This window comes from Centrocercus urophasianus, unplaced genomic scaffold, assembly GCF_019232065.1.
Source record: "Centrocercus urophasianus isolate 14NV4802_14NV808 unplaced genomic scaffold, USGS_Curo_1.0 seq_13, whole genome shotgun sequence".
Lineage (NCBI taxonomy): Eukaryota > Metazoa > Chordata > Aves > Galliformes > Phasianidae > Centrocercus > Centrocercus urophasianus.
In genome coordinates, this window is record NW_024884475.1 from 9,175,701 (window position 1) to 9,192,641 (window position 16,941).

Here is a 16,941-nt window from a genome sequence, read left to right on the forward strand (position 1 = left end):
CCACTGTTGGTACTGACCTATGTTGTCTGTCTGAATTCTCTTAGGACATACCAAGCCTTAGATCGATTTCAGGACATAAATTTTTATATCAAAGACCCTATCTTATGTTCTATACCACAAGATCTTAAGAACTTCCCTGTCTCAAGGGTGCTAGGCACCTACCTGCACAGACTGAAACACATTTCTTCATGAGAACTTGGAGGATTGAGCGACTGAAACACATTTCTTCATGAGAACTTGGAGGATTGAGCAGCTGAGATAGTCTCCAACCTAAAATGCAAGTGCTAAGCGAAGGTATGCATTTTTGGTGTTAAAGATTGCTGAAGGCTATGAGTTAAGTTGCTCTCTGAGGACTTGAACCCCTGTTGATTGCCGGGCTGCACATTCAGGTGCAATCCTGATTTGCAGGATTCAGACTCCAGGTGCTTTTATTGGACATATCAGTGTGGTACCCACCTTTTCCTTCTTGGTTTCCATGGGGAGAATACTGAAAACTATGGCTCAGGTAGGAGCTATAGTGAATTTGACATTTCAGTGTCAGAGAAGTGAGATTTCTATTTCAGCTTCCTTCTGAGTATTTGAGTAGGAGTTAAAGAGCATTTAAATAGGAGTTAAAGGAGTTAAGTAGAGGCTATTCCTCGAATTTCTGAATTCTAAGAGTCTGAGTTGAATGGTTTATGAAAGATCCATCTTTATTATAACTCTATAATACAAGACTGAATTCATACAGCATTGTGCACAACCACAGACATTATCTTAAGATTGGGCCATTACTTTTCCTTTCCACTGTTTTGCAGCCTGCAAGGTTCACAGCCAGTTTATCTCCCCGCACAGCACAGATAATTCCCTTTGATTTGAACAGAATTACACAAAACACATACAGAAGTATAAGAACTGTACATCTCCTTTAAAAAAAAAAAAAAAAATAAACTGAACAAAGCTTTTCAGTTTTACATTGAAAAATAAGTTTCTAAATTTCGGTTTTTCACTGAACAAAGGAAATGTCACTGTGATCTTGTGGTTCTATTATTAGACTGAAAATTATAGAACTGTTAAAAACTAACAGAAAACACAGCTAATGCAGTTGTCAGTTTTGTTCTGCAAAGTTGTGGTGCTGAACGTCATCTTTTTGGCAACATGTGGCAACAACAACTTACAGTGGTAGAAAATATTCTTGAATGCTCCTCTTGAAACTGAATCTACTCACAGTCTTGACTCTGGCTGGAATTCTGCAGGGACATCACCACACAGCGACACTTCTGTGTTTTAATTTCCATCAGTTTTACATGCTGCATAATTCAACTTCAAATAGATTCCTGGCACAATACTGGTCTTTTTTTTCCCTACTGGGCTGGTAACAAGAAGGAGGAAAAATAAGGTAAGTGCCTTTACCATCCTGAAACTCTGTAAATGTATTTTGAGAATAAATACAAGTAATGAGCATAATGAATCATGCAAAGCCTGATGTAATTACCAGTGGCAGCTGAAATATATATGCTCTATTATACAGCTCTATTAAACAGCACGAAAAAAGTCCAAGTTTTTAAGTTTATAAAAGTTAGACAAGCCAGAATCCTATAGAGGAGATCTTCTAAATATTTTAAGACTATATAAGAAATCAGGAAAGCAGAGGAAAGAATATATTATTATTATTATTATTATTATTATTATTATTATTATTATTAATTTTGCAGCACATTAAAAATTCTTTTCATTTTAGGGGACATTTTTATCTTCCCTTTAAATAATATTTTGTATCCATAAGTAATCCAGCATAGTGTTTGGCTAAATATTTCGTTGCACAAATAGCTCACAGTTATCTTTCCCTATGCATTACCTGTCTGATGAAAAAACAATCATTGACCTTGTTGCTGGAGGCAAGGGTGATGCAGATTAAAAATATTTTTATGAAGCACACAGAGGTCATACACATACATACAATTTAAGAAATTTAATTCACATTTTAGAGCAAAAACTGTTCTGTTTGTTTTCAGAATTCTGTGCAGAACACCACTTATAAGCAAACTTTCAATTAAATCTTTATTGGCTTAAATTTAACAATTTTAACAGTTTGTTTTCCCAACTAATGTGAACACAGTACAGTGAAGTATTTGATGGAGAATTAAGATCTTTATCTGATCTTTGACCATTTTTATTTCTTTATTTTTAACTCCCATTACAGGAAGATGACTGGGATGTTTATGTTACATTGCTTTTAAAGACAAACACACTCAATGTCTTCTTTAGAGATCACAGAACCATCTTTTTATCCTGAAGGAAATTTGTGTAGATGAAGACATCTGAATGATAATACTAGCTTTGAGTCTCATTGATGAGGAGTATAACTGATGTACAGTGCTATGTGCATCCATCTTATGTGCTTTCTATTCTAAATCTCCATGAAGACTATCCTGCCTCTTTGCCTAGGAGTGTTTGTACTCTCACTTTTTCTCAGAGTACGTTTGAATTGCTAATAAATTAGCTGATTAAGTACTCAGTAATACACAGGATATATCCTGGGCAAGATTAATAAACTTTTCAGGATGAACTGAGAACTTTTCTGTGGTTGGTCTGTTGGAATGGATCTCAGATATTCAAAGACTGGCATTACTTCAGTTTCAGGCAGGGTAGAGTATGCTGGCTGCCCACCATAGGGGTACACGTATTCTCTATAGCATCATAATGTATCTGTCAACCTCAAACATATGTCCTAGATAACACAAAACATCTAACAACTTGGAAAGTGCTTATATACAAGTTGGTGAATTGTACCAATACCTAAGCATCTCTAAATCAGCTCTGATTTGAATTAAGTCACCCCCATGGAAAGCGAAGACAGATAGTGATTTGAAAATTGTTAATCATCTGTTGATGCAGCGATTTAGACAGGCCACCAGATGCCTATGCAAAATGCCCTTCTTTTCCATCAACTTTGGAAAGAGACCATGATGTAAGTCCTGTTGTATAAGGCATTCAAGAGACACTTCCTGGTACGTCTTCTATTGAAACACACTAGTACAGAAATCCACACCATTCCCTATTAAGGATCTCCAAAATTTATTTTATGGTATTCTGGGACTTCTCAGTAAAGAGATTTCAAGCAAGAAAATGTAAACAGAATTTATCATCAGATAATAACACCAAAGGGAATAGCTGTGAACAGACTGGAAGAGAATTTATGTGTGTCACATTGTCTGCTTGTATCTGGGGCATATTGTAATCATCATTATTTGAATTATTCTTTTCTTTCTACTCGACAGGCCTATCCATTATGAAAATTGTTATTGTTTCAATGAGAATACAAGTTGTTCTGAGTTTTGTGAAGTAGATTATAGCTATTGTTGCCAGTTCCTAAAATGCCTGTTGGGCATTACTATTTTATTCAGTAAATAAAGAGCTTAAAACAATAATTGTTATTTGTTAGAATGAACATATTTTAATCCCTTCTTCTTGTTCCTTCAGTGCAGAGTCTATCAGGCATTTTCTATTTCTATGTTTTTGCTGGAAGTACTACCAGAAAGCTGAAAATGCTTTAGCAACTGAGATATGAAGATGAGAGATGCCATAAGTTAGTGATGAAGGAACAGTTCATTTTGAACTACTAATTTCATCATCTGCAAGGGAAAAATGTGGGATTTAAAAGAGCCAAAATCACCAAGTACTGAAATTAGAAGCCAACCTCTTTAAAAATAAGAGCGAAAGCAGTCATCTCCCCTGCAGAATAATCATACTGGACTGCTGAGACAGTACTGTTAATTGGTAGCAGTATCACCCAGCTTCACTGAGATTTCCAGTTATGTCTGTATTCACTTCTTTTTATATTTGTGGGAAATAAGTATCTTAAGATGAAGATTTCGTTACTTAGAGGTTTCTACTCAAGCTTGCGTGCAATCTGGGCGGAGCTTTCCTCATGAATTGAGGAAGTTCCTAATATAGGAAATACGAATCTTTAAACAGTTTCTGTTTTTAAAGACAATGAATATTTTTTTACTTTGGCATCATTAAAAGGATGACCTCTTTTCTCCTTTCCTTTTTCCTTTTCTTTTTCTTTTCCTCTCCCCTCCTTTTCCTTCTCTTTTACCTTCTCTTTTCCTCTTTCATGAATAAGTGAGCGAGTCATTCAAACAGAATTAGAGAAAAAGCACGTGGTGTTAAACTGCAGGAGGAGAGGTCACAGCATTTCTATTTTTAGTTTTAAAAAAACAGGCCCTCCAATCTGTAGCTATAACTGTAGCTGCAGTGCACTGCACTTGAAGTCCAATTTTTTAACTATTTGATAATATTGAGTCTGAAAAATTGCTGGCATGCTTATTGTGATATGGAATTAATCTGTGCAGGTCTTTCAAAACACCGGATTAGCCTGCAGAGCATGGCTGTCCTTAACTGTACTATTGTAAATAGTTACATAACTGTGTAATTGTACTACAGTAAACAGTTGCAGCTTTACAATTAAGTTGCTAATTATGATGCCATTGAGTGTGAAACAGCCAACTATATCTCATTATAATGAAGTTTGGAGATTCCTTATGGTAGCGGGGAGACTCCATCACTTCCACAGTGTTTGTGGATGAACAGGGCTCCACAGAACTTTAGATGTTCCCATACAATGTACATGTCCTGACATGTATCAGCTCTGCTTCTCTGAGACATCTGTCTTGGTTCAGCACAGACGTAAATGCAAACAAAAAGCACAGAATGTCTACGCTCAGTTTCAAGGTTACGGTCATAGAAACATGCAAAAGGAGATATGACTGCACTTAGTAGTTAAAGGAAAACGACTCACTCTTCCAAAGGAAAGATTCAATTTATTACACAATGCACCTTCAAAATTTGGGGCCAACTGCAAAATTAGAAAAGGTCCTATCTATCCTGATGGATATCAAGTTGAACATGAGCTAGTAACCTGTCCTTGAATCGAAGAAGGACAAGAGCATGTTCTGCATTAGATGGAACGTTGGCAGCAGGTCAAGGGAAGACAAAGTACCCCTCTGCTCAGCATGGTGAGACACATCTGGAGCACTGTGTCTAGTTCTGGGCTTCCTGGGACAAGAGAGATAGACATACGTATGTCTAAACAATGCTCAGAACACGTAATTTCTTCACATATATAATTTTTTTTCCTGTTTGTGGATTAGGATGGAAGGTTGTTTGTTTTGGGAATGCTTTTCATGTGCCACATTTTTGATGGAAGCATTTTTCACCATCTAGTATAAATGTTTTGTCTTGTAAAATATTTTGAGGTAAAAATAGTTAATACTATTTATATATTAATTATTTTTACCTCAAAAGATGTTATTCATTACCGGTTAAGCATACTGACAGAGAGAAAAATAATGCAGAGCTTGTCATTAAACTACATTGAGATAAAACTGTTCTGAAAATGAACGTAGTTATTAATTTGTTTTAAAAGAAGACTTTAACATTGTCTTTACTTCAGCACATATACTTTGATATACATGCAGAAAAGATTGCTTAAAATTTTTAAATCAACCAGTCAAAGCATCTGAACTTGGATTTATAATGTTGGTAGTATCAGAATTCTACATGCAGAAAAAAAATGGCAGGTTCAATTTAATTTCAGAGTACAATATTGCTCTTTAAGCTTCTCACAGATTGCAGTGAAGAAGGAGCTGGGATAGAATATGTCAGGAAAACATCAGGGGAAATATATTTCTCGGTTGTTTTTGGTATCAGCTGTTGGCAGTGTGAAATTCTCATGGGATGATGTACCCTCAAGGTCCTGTTCTGTATTATTACATACAACATACAGGTACATTAGTCACACTGTCTTTCTTCAACACACACTGTGTGGTATTCAAATACCAATTAGCATTCTACATTAAGCAGGGAGCATCCTGGGGCTGCCTGTATTTAATTATTTTAGTGTGCTATTCTGTTTGATTAATCTAGCTGTTCAATTTACCTTGTGACATATTCTATATGGATTCAGTTCACTAAACTGAAGGTTATTTTCAGATTAAACACAGTCTCCCCGTGGGTAACGCTACTACAATGTGAGTGACAGAGGCAGATAATGTAGTATCCTACATGACCTTACTTTTTTCATCTGGCATGCTCCAGAATACTCACGCTTTTCTTTTGTCATTTCTAATTTCTCTGCTCATGTCTCAAGGTAAAGGTTCATTTGTAATTTCCTGGTTTTACTTTCCCTGCATTTAAGACTCCAGTTGAATTCAGTAATACAGCCTAATGTACTGATGGTACCTCTCAGGACAGGTACTTCAGAATTCAATTTAGTGCATCTAAAGCTTCATCATAGGATAATTTGGCAGGATCAGACTCATCATAGTGTTTCTATGTTACAGTGCTCTCTATTTTTGCCCTTGTGCTGGAGGTGTAGCACCTGTGACACTGAGCATAGCACAGGACATATGCAAGTAACACCAATAAGATAAGTGAAAAAAGGGTTATGGAACAATACCACAGAGAGGATGAATCAGTCTCCTCCTGCTCAGAAGAAAGAAGTGTAATCTTTATGTAGAGATGATCTCCACATTAGCCTAATAAATACCTTTCCCTAAAGGACTTCTCCATGTAGATTGGAAAAACTACTAACAGCTGGGAGGGGAAAATGCCAGTACTCAGTAACACCCTCTGAAAAATGGCTCTTAAGGGCATGTCTCCATTGAGATGAGACTTGTTCAGCCTGTGATGAGAACAAGCAGGATGCCATACAGCTGCAACTCAGACACCAAAGTCATTGAGCCATGATGCAGCATGGGGCTGAAGGGAGCCACTGAGGCTAGGTCCACACTAATCTCCTCTGAGCCACCTGGGGTACCAGGGATGCTTTTCATAGAATCATAGAAACGTAGAATGGCCTGGGTTAAAAAGGACCATAATGATTATTGAGTTTCAACCCCCTTGTTATGTGCAGGGTTGCCAACCACCAGACCAGGCTGCCCAGAGCCACATCCAGCCTGGCCTTGAATGCCTCCAAGGATGGGGCTTCCATAACCTCCTTGGGCAACCTGTTCCAGTGCTTCACCACCCTCTGTGTGAAGAACTTCCTCCTAATGTCTACCTAAACCTCCTCTGTCTCAGTTTAAAACCATTCCCCCTTGTCCTATCACTATCCACCCTCGGAAACAGATGTAAACAGTCCATTGAAATGTTTCTCCAGTTTATCCAAATATATGTTGTAACACCAACAAACTTGCCTTGATTCCTCTCTGCTGCCTTCCTCATGCCAGCTGTCCTTTGCTTTTCCTGTCATGCTGGCTGTGGAGCTAGATGTGTCACATTCAACAAATTTCCCAAGTCTGGCAACCAGGAGAATCAGTAAGTACATCTTATATTCCTTGGAAAAAGAAACTGGAATTGGTCCCATGTAGCTCTTGCACTCCTGAAGGCATTCTTGGTGTCCTAAGAAATGTGGAGAATGATTTTTAGTTTAATAATTAAATATTTGTGAGGATTAACTTTTTGATGTATTTTTTTTTAATACTAATTTTTAATAAAAGTATCTTCCAAAACAGAAAGAATGTTCTCACTTCTTAACACTTTTGAATATATGCAAACGTAAAACCTCTACAAAAACAAAACAGGCAATGTACAAAGCAGATGTCATAGAGAATGTGCTTTAGTGGCATAAACTTGTGTTCTAAACCTAGAGATATTACTGTTAAAGGACAGGAGATCACCTTATACCATTAGCACGGAGGGAAAAAAATGAAACACTGAAAAGTGTTCACAAACACAGACTAAACTTGTGAGGGAAATTTTTGATTTCTATTTTTTATTTGAAAGAGAGTTTTATTATTTAAAGATTGACAATATCAAGACTTCCTTTTTTTTCCCCCTGATTTTTTTCCATGTCATCAAAATTACTTTCTATTTCTACTATTGTTTCACACATGAGTGTTTTTTAGTGATGACTGAAAGAATCCCAGAAGCTCTCTGGATGAAAATTTTGAATAAAAATTGTAGCTAGATGATGAAAAAAACAACAACACACAAACCAGATTTTCTTGAAGTTTTGCAAAACAAAAACACTCTCAATTCTTCACCCAAAATGTTTTCAGTACTTTGACTTCTTCCTGTGTTAATGACAGTCAGCTCTGTATGAGCACACAGATTAAACTGCTCCTGTAAACTTCCTTGTACTGGCTCTTTTTTTCTACTCTGACAGAAAAAAGAGGTATACAGAAATACTAACATCTATAGAAAATACAATACAGTTACAAACTGTACAAGAAAAGGAAGTCACTTGTAAAGCTAAGGATAAAGTGAGAAGTATGTTTGATTTCAGCCAGCAAAGTAATTGAAAGTTCTAAAAATACAGTCTAGATAGAATTGAAACTGAAGTTGGAAAAAGGAAAAAGAAGTGCAGTTTTGTCTTGATGTCTTACCAGAGTTTGAACTAATGGACATCTTTAACAATTTTAGCTAGAAAATCTGTGTGCGGCTTTCCCTTGTCCAGCCCCCATATTTTACCTCTCCTTAAGACTTCTCCATTAATATCCAGAACTTCCTTATCTTTAAACAGTGTTTAAGAGATGTACCAGAAAAGAATGTACCAGAAAACAACCAGTCACTAGGAAAGGCTTTTTTCCTGCCCCATAGATGGAGTGTGGCATAGCTATAACACAAGCTCAAACAACTGCTTGGGATACCTCTGATCAGCCTCAAGAAACCTACACCAAGATAGAGATATGTTCAACATGCAGGAGATATTATTCTACTGGTAGTAATTTGGAGAATATGTGATTCTGGCAGTGTTTCTCACTAAAACAAGAAGATGAACATTAATAAATTATTAGGTTGTATTGTACAGTTTCTGTCCTTGTTTTCTTGTTTGCAGTTTCTGTCTTTCCCTTTTATTCTTTGACTACAGCCTGTCTACATTTGTTTCTGTTTCTGAGCCACTTTCTGCGTGCACATCTCCAGTAATGCATGCTCAGTATTATTTTAGTTCTGCATAAAAACCAACATCATTTCTGCAGATTTAAAATCAGGACCCTGCTTCCCCATTTACATGAGTTACACTAGAACAGAAAATCATGAAACAGATAATTCAGTGAAGAGCTCTAAGCTTCAAGCAAGACACAATGTCCTTTTTCACCTTCTTGACTCTCTAAGGTTTCTGTCACCTTCAGTGCTTTCTCTAGCTTGCCAGGGCATATATATTTTACAGGTTTTCCCACAGTGTTATTTTCTGAGTAACGTCTTCACTGAAGACATTTAACTTTAAGTCATAAATGGAGACTTGTTGTTTTTATTATTCTGTAAAAGTCTTTTGTCCACTTTGTTTAGCATCACGAGCCCTTGCCTACAGTGAATTCCACTAGCACTACAGCAAAAGTATCACAGCCAAAAACTCATATTATAAGTGAACCTTAAATAAGACTGTGGACTAAGCCATGCAAAGACTCAGTGGTGTTCTTTCCTGCTTTTTGCCAGTGTCATTTAAAAGCAGTGCCAGAGTATTTCTCACTTAAATTCTATAAATATAGCTCTTTGAACATGTTCTGTTGTTGATTTGAAATTTAAACATTTCATTTATCTTCCCATTAAAACAAAATCTTGCAGACTCCTCTGGAATGGAACATGCTCTGAGACAGCTTTCCATTGTGAAGGAGAAGAACAACTAAAAGAGAAGAATGTTTTTCCTAAGTTGAGACTTGGAAATTATTTTAAATGGCATTGTTTACTGCAGTGAATAAGTAAGGACGTTTCTGCATTCAATATACTCTGGCAACTTCTGCTTGAAAAGCTTTTTTTCTGAGTCACTGAAATGAAGGACAGGATTGCTACTGATTGAAAAATGAGTGGTAACATTCACAGAGAATCTGTCCCAGAGCCTGCTGAAGCCGGCAGAAAGCATTACACTGGCAGCACTGAGAAAGGAGATGTTTCCCCACTGGATCACTGCTGAAATACATCTGGAGAAGGGCTGTGGGTGTGGGACACCCCTCTCTCCTTCTTCCAGAGCATTCAAGCCTTCTGGGAATGTCCTTGAAGAGATCAAAGTCTGCTAATCTCTGAAAAGAGCAGAAAGAATCAGGAAAGTGGGGAATTTGAATCCGGGCACTGAGACAGAACAAAAACCTTCGTCAGGTTTTCCTTCTTCTTATGGCATGCTCTTGCTGTTCCAGAGCACTCTCATTATTCTCCATAAAACACAAACAAGCCACACTGAAAGCATTGGGTTGCTTTCATAAGGAAACAATTCCAAATCCTGCATCTCTCTCTCTCTCTCTCTCTTTTTTTTTTTTTTTTTTGCTTCACTTTCAAAATAGTGCAATCCCAATTTGGCAACTCCTATCCTTGAAGAGTAGGCAGGAATTTCTTAGTTATAGTAATCTCCTTTTCAAAACGAGCATTCACTTATTGCTTCTATTATTTGCCTAATTTCCCTATTCCCAGAACAATTTATATATCCATCTTGAGTGCCAAGACACTGTGCATGAGCAACTGCTTACACTTTAATGAGTACAAATGAAATTAAAAACCTAAATGCTGCATCTTGTTTCAGATTATATTGTAAGCAGAGACCATATCTTTCTGTGGTGGGAGTCTTCTGCCAATTCGAGCCCAGTTCATAGAGAATTTTAATTTGCAGTGGTAAGAACTTAAGGAAAAAACTGTATAGGAAAGTTACTACATTAAATATATAAGTATGGGAAACCGTATAAGTCAGTGAATATGATTCTGTTTTCTTTAGTTAGTAGCTCATTAGCAATTAAAAGCATAACATCTTAAAATCACTGAGTTGGAAGGAACCCTTAAAGGTCATCTAGTCCGAAGTAACAGTGAGAGATGATGTCAGGTACTTCTATGTTCTATGTAAAAAAAAAAAAAATAGGATTATGGATATTTCTGCTATGTCTGAGGTCTGATTTTCAGAGGTGCAATTGTTCCAGAATGGAATTTATTAAGATGAATTAAACTAAATTTGAGACATCTAAAAAGCCTCTATGTCAGCTACTATTTCTCACACAAATGTTTCTTCCATCTGTCCTTCAGAAACTGTTCTTGGAAAGACAAAAAGTCCTTATATAATTTTCCTAATTATAGAATTGCATGGCAAAGTATTTTACACGATCCTGTTATGAAGCTCCACCCTGGAGAAATACTAGAAAGCTTTTTGACAATTCCAGTGTAAATGGGTCAGAAGAATGGCCACAGTAACAGCAGTCAATGTGGAGAAGGAAAGCTATTTCACGCCAAAATTAACAGAAAACATTCATTTCAAAGTAGACAAGGCCAACTTGTTTTGAAATTCATCTGTGGATTCAGTAACTAATGCATCTAACAGCTCCTGTACATAACTGTGAAAATAAATATAACTATTTCCCATTTGTAACTAGATACAATTAGTTCAGGAACTTTTGGCAATTCCCAAAACTTGCAGTTGAACCATTGGCATGAACAAATCTGCTTGGGGTCACAAGTAAGATCCAGCACTAAAACCCCATTGGCCCTGTTTAATTTTGAGGTCAAAGTATTTTCATCTCCTTGGAAGCAGGAGAGGGAGGAAGGAAAAGAGGAGACAGTAATTTGTGGTAGGCAGTGCTTTTGTTTCATTAATTCATAAAGGACTGATGGTTTAAGGAACGTAGAATCACAGAACTACAGAATGGCTTAGGTTAAAGGGGACCATCTAGTTTTGAACCCTCTGCCATGGGCTGGGTGCCCACTCACCAGCTCAGGTTGCTCAAGGTCCCATCCAACCTGGCCTTGAGCACCTCCAGGAATGGGGTACCCACAACTCTCTGGGCAGCTGTGCCAGGGCGTCACCACCCTCTAAGTAAAGAATTTCTTCCTGATATCTAACCTAAATTTCTCCCCTTATCCTATCAAATAAGGTCTTAGAATTACCGTTTACATATATAGTTCTTAATAATTTGCTCAGATGGGCTAATTGCATATAGATATTTACAATTTTTTATGTACATCCATTATATAAGACCAAACATATTTAATCCCAAACATTTTGGAATGTGCTGACCATCATTATCAGTGATGTTTCTGTTCATGCAAAATAATAATTATCCAGTCAAATCTAACCTACTCACTCTCTGAATAGTTTTCTTTTGACAAAGAACTAAAAAATTAAATGATAGCTCCCCTGCTTTGCAGAGCTGGAAAACTGTGCTTTCAAACAACCAGACATCGTAGACCTGGTGGATCCAACAGTTCAGATGACTGGAGCACATGATGCCGTGTTTATAAGCATCCATTGGAGGAAGTCCTCATTTGAAAACAATTCATGGGCTGAGAAATCCCCTCAGTGAAAGGCTGCTGGCATGACTCCCTCGCGGGGTCACATGGAGAGAGCAGTGGACGCACCTTTCCCCACTCCCCCCGCAGCAGCTGTCATGGGAATGATCAGCTGCCTGTTACACGCATGCATGCACATCCCTGCCTTGCAGCACACAGCTATGATGTGCTCTGCTTGCAGGGAAAAAATTATAACCCCTGTTTGGCACAGAAGGGCAGCACCCCCTTGCCAGGCAGCTTCCACAGCCCCCAGACAATTAATCAAGTAATTTTCCCTGCTTTGTTGAGAGCGGTGGGGAGAGAAGGACAAAATCTGCACCACTGGTAGCAAATTTATTATGGGACAAATTAAGAAGCGCAACCAGCCCTGAAGGATTACTCTGTGCACATGACTGTCAACAGAGTAGGGTCCACCAGGCTCCCTAGCCAGTCCAAATGATGGAGAAAAGCATTCTGCTCCCAAGCGACTTCCTCAGAGTAGCAAAAAGCCTCCCATCCCTCTTTGTGTCTTTTTTTCCTTCAACCTCTCCACAGTAATTCATGCCATATAAAGAAGAGGGGGCCTTTTCGGGGTAGTGTGCGTTTTTGCAATAACCTTATGAGACAGAGCTGTTAAGGGGATGCAGCACGCGTGGAGGCCCCTGATAATGAATTGCAACTGAGAAAAATGGCTTGAGTGGGAATTTACTTGGAAAGCAGCGAAAGGGGGATATTCCTTCCCTTCGTGAACTGAGATGTCCTGGGGGCCTACAAAACTTTGAAAAATAATCCCTTTTCATAAAGCAGTGCTGCCTAACTCAAATAGAAAACAGATATAGGTGTACAGTAACACAGATCTGCCCTCCAAAGGATGTGGCCCGAGTACAGAAAATGGAGATCAAAGAAATTGGCTGGGCATGAGGCAGACATCTCCAGTGGCAAGAGCGTGTGCTGCCAGTGAGCTCCTATCATGAAGTGTACTGGATGGTGACCATGCATCATGGGTTAAGGCCCATAAAGTGTCTTTAGTGTAGGAAATTGAGCAGAACGTGTTTCAACTGCAAAACCAGATGATATTTATGCTACTACAATCTCTGTTTGCACAGTCTAACCACTTCTTTTAGGGCAGAGCAGAGTTCTCTTGTTGGTCTTTTAAGGAAAAATATGTCCAGGTGTGTACATAGCACTTACTGGCTGGGAGGGCTTGAACTGTTCAAGGATGGGTGATTATCTTATTCAACCATCCCGTGTTCACAATTTATTTTTTTTTTTAAACTGCAACACTAGCTGTGTTCTTTTCTAGTGCCTCATTTAAAAATTGACCAAACATTTGTGGGACCTGCTTGCATATTTCTGTTAACTGGAAGGTAACACTAATCATTTATATTAGAGAGCTGACTTGCTTCCTTCTGTGGCTTCAGAAAACTGTGAAACAAACACAAGGCAAGATTTCTACCAGTTGTATACTTAGTCCTTACTGTTCATTTCCAGAAAAATGCATGTAAGCATTGACACAACTCTCTTCCAGAAATCAGGCTTACCAGCATGTATTACATGACAACTTTTGAATCTGTGAACAAAGTACATCTATTAATCCTAATATTTAAAAATATCTCATTCTCTTTTGGAATTAAATGCTTAAAGTAGAAACTGCCTAATTATTTGTGCACACACATTTCCTAATGATCATAGTCCCAGCTTGGCAGATTACAGTGATTTTAACAGCACAGAGTTAGTAAAATAGCATAGTAATCCACATAAAGAACTCAGATCTGGTGAAAAAGTAAAACACACAGTCTTGTCTCCCTTCAATTTTTTGCTGTTAGTCCAGAGCTGGAAGAAAGAACAGAGCACCAGCTCAGAGCCCAGGGTAACATGTGGTTTGTGTCTACCAAGATAAGTGATAGACCACTCATGACCTATTCTTATCACCCTTGAAATGTGAAAGATTTGACTCTGGTTCAAATGCATCTCTGTGTTTTGTGAGAGGTTTTTTCTTCTTTTCCCAGTTGCTCAAAAGTAGTTGGCAAATCCTGATGTTAGAGTAAACCAATATGAGGCCACATACTTTGGGTCTGATTCTAGAGCCAGGAACTTAGCCCTGTGCTTGATGTTATAATTTGAGTAATATGTACTGCTGATGTGCATGGTTGATTTTGATCTGTGCTGTTGAATCTGACTTTTCTCAGTGACTGGTAGAGCTTTCGCTTCCTGGGAGCTCTGGGAAGCTCCAGGCAGACAGAGGTTTCCTCACTGTTCTGTGGACCAGTCCTAGAGCAACGCAGGATACTCTTAAGGGGACCAATGGCCATGTTTAGAAATGACCAACCCACACTTAGTGATTCAAGTCTCTTTGATTTGCAAAATCTGCCCACTCAATGTGTGCACGCCAGCAGGCCAGTCTACTGCAACATCCTGAGGAATCCAATGAAGGGAGAATGCTTCAGCATCCACAAGCTCCTTCTCTCTGCACGGTGATTTTTAGGTGGATGAAAATGAGGTGACTGTGGCTGTTTCTTACTTAGTTTGCAACTTTTGTCCCCGTCATGCTGGGCCACAGACAGAACATTTCCATTCGTGTTCTTGGTCTTGAAGAAATCAAAGTTTCCCTTGAAGAAATAATTGCTTCCATGGAAAATCCCCACATGCAGATCAACTTCCTGATGTTATCAAGGCACAGAAAAACTTCAAATATGAATAACTTAAACTCACTCCTGATTCAGTACATGCACAGGAAAGTATTGATACAAATATTAACAATTACTCTTTGGAGATTGTTCAGCAGAGAAAAAAGTGTATTTTATCACTTAGTTTATTTTTTGAAATGAATTTTACTGGTGTGGATAAAAATATATGTAAATTATTTTTAATTTTAAAAGATTCTTCTATAGCTGGCCGCAGCACTGAATAACCTTTCATGGCTATGTTGATCCAGATTAAGACTTGACTACAATTTTGCAGACTTCTATGTTCTGCCAAATGTGTCCAAATGAAATATTTGTATCAACTTTGGATGCCCTAACTTTGGGTCCAGGACTACAAATTTTAGGTACTGTGACATGATCTCAAGCTGCAAAATTTAATTCAGGGCTTGCAACCTGTGATGTTAGAAAAGTAGCTTGCAGAATTCAAACCTGAATCTGAACTCAGATATTGAAAGTGACCTCTCTCTCCCTCTCTAATTTATAAAATACTGAAGAAAAAAGAGGTTCAAGCTTATGATGCAATTTGCAAAAATTTGACCCAAGGCAACCTTTGCCAGACACTGTTAAAGACCAAATGGGCCAGTAAGGTTGAAATGGTTTGTTGCACAAAAACAGTGACTCTGCGCTAAGCTTCATAGGTTGGAAGGTACATTTAGAAAGTCTGGGCAAAAATGTGACAAGAAGCCAGTTTAAATACAAGCACAAAGGTGTGATGTGTTCTGAGGGCCAGGTGTGACTTGGGAGCCTGGCAGCTTTGTGCGTGTTGTAACTTTGACATTGTGGATGAAGAGAGACAGGCTAACAAAGATTACCGATAATAGAGTCATAAAAAGGTATGGCCCACAGTGTTATCTCTCCTAAGAGACATGGTGAACAAATGCACTATGAAGGGATACTTGTGTAAAAGGCAAATGCATTATTTGTGGCATACCCGTGAGCAGTTTACAAATGCACTTATTTTGTCTTGGTACATCTTTACTTGTAAGCGTTTACCAGGTAATAACCAGCTCTGAATAATGCTCCATACTTACACCTTTTGTGCATGAGGAAGAGGGCAAAAGACAAAGAAAACAGTAAACAGCTTTCTCCTCTTTTTATGCCTTTCTTTTATGATGTTATAATTTGCAGATAAAGAGGCTCTGCATACTATCAAGCTTAAGGATCATGAAGAAAAATATTCTTGTTTGAAACAGTACGTGGCAGGAGTAAATTTTTACGCCCCAGTTTTGTAGCTTACAACCAGGACAAGTGGTACTGACATTGCTAAGGCTCCATTGCTAGGGCAGAAATTCAGCAGTACAAATATTCATTTTCTATGCCAGTCATAGAAAAATTACGTAGTATCCATCTCTGTTGCTTCCTTGAAAAAATACCCTGACGTAAGGAGCTGAAGGCCTATCTGAGAGAAACATCTGTTTCTCATAATAATATTTCCAGTGAAAAGCATTATCAAAAAAATTTACAGTTTATGTGTCTGTTGCATTTCACTTTCCCTCCTATTAGTTTTCATCTGTTTCATCTGTGTTCAAGTAGACTCCTAGGGTAAGGGAAGGCTTTGTCTTGTTTACCCATTGGTTAGGAAAAGTTAGGTGTCAAAACTAAAACTGCTATTTAGGCCATCTCCATAGTCAGTGGAGTATAAATCAGTATTTAGAAGACACCAGATAAATTGTCCTCTGCAGGTAATTTCATTGACTGCACAGCTGGTGAGAGGAGCAAGGCATGGAGAATTCAACCAAAAGCCCAGAGTCTGCTCAGGGGGCTCATCTGGAGCTCTGGTCATCCGTACAGGTGATCCAGTGTGTACAACATGACTCACAGAGCTTTTTGCTGTAAACCATCACAGTGCAAAGAGCTTGGCTTCCAAAAAGAGTTAAGAGTTGCTGTGAATATATAAAATATTTGACTATATTTTATACAACTTTTGTTGTCTGAGGTGTAAAAATGCCTCAAAACAAAAAGTGTAATTAAATGAAAATCTATTTGAACTTGTATACATAAGAAAATATTA

General features: G+C 38.0%; 1 protein-coding gene across 16 annotated transcripts in view; it reads right to left on the minus strand.

The window, feature by feature from the left end:
- Window positions 1–671: 671 nt before the first annotated feature.
- The window catches only part of LOC122156641, a 59,401-nt gene continuing 43,131 nt past the window's right edge, over window positions 672–16,941 (minus strand). For 14 of the 16 annotated variants that reach the window (XR_006167578.1, XR_006167582.1, XR_006167579.1 and 11 more), the window contains one exon: window positions 7,182–7,386. Coding sequence is in view for 2 of the 16 variants with exons in the window: in XM_042811552.1 (XP_042667486.1) it covers window positions 4,896–5,040; window positions 7,182–7,386 (350 nt within the window). In the remaining 14 variants the exon portion in view is untranslated. Of the gene's footprint in view, window positions 1,352–4,026; window positions 5,041–7,181; window positions 7,387–16,941 lie in introns of those variants that run through there. The other 2 variants (XM_042811553.1, XM_042811552.1) reach the window with 2 other exon arrangements.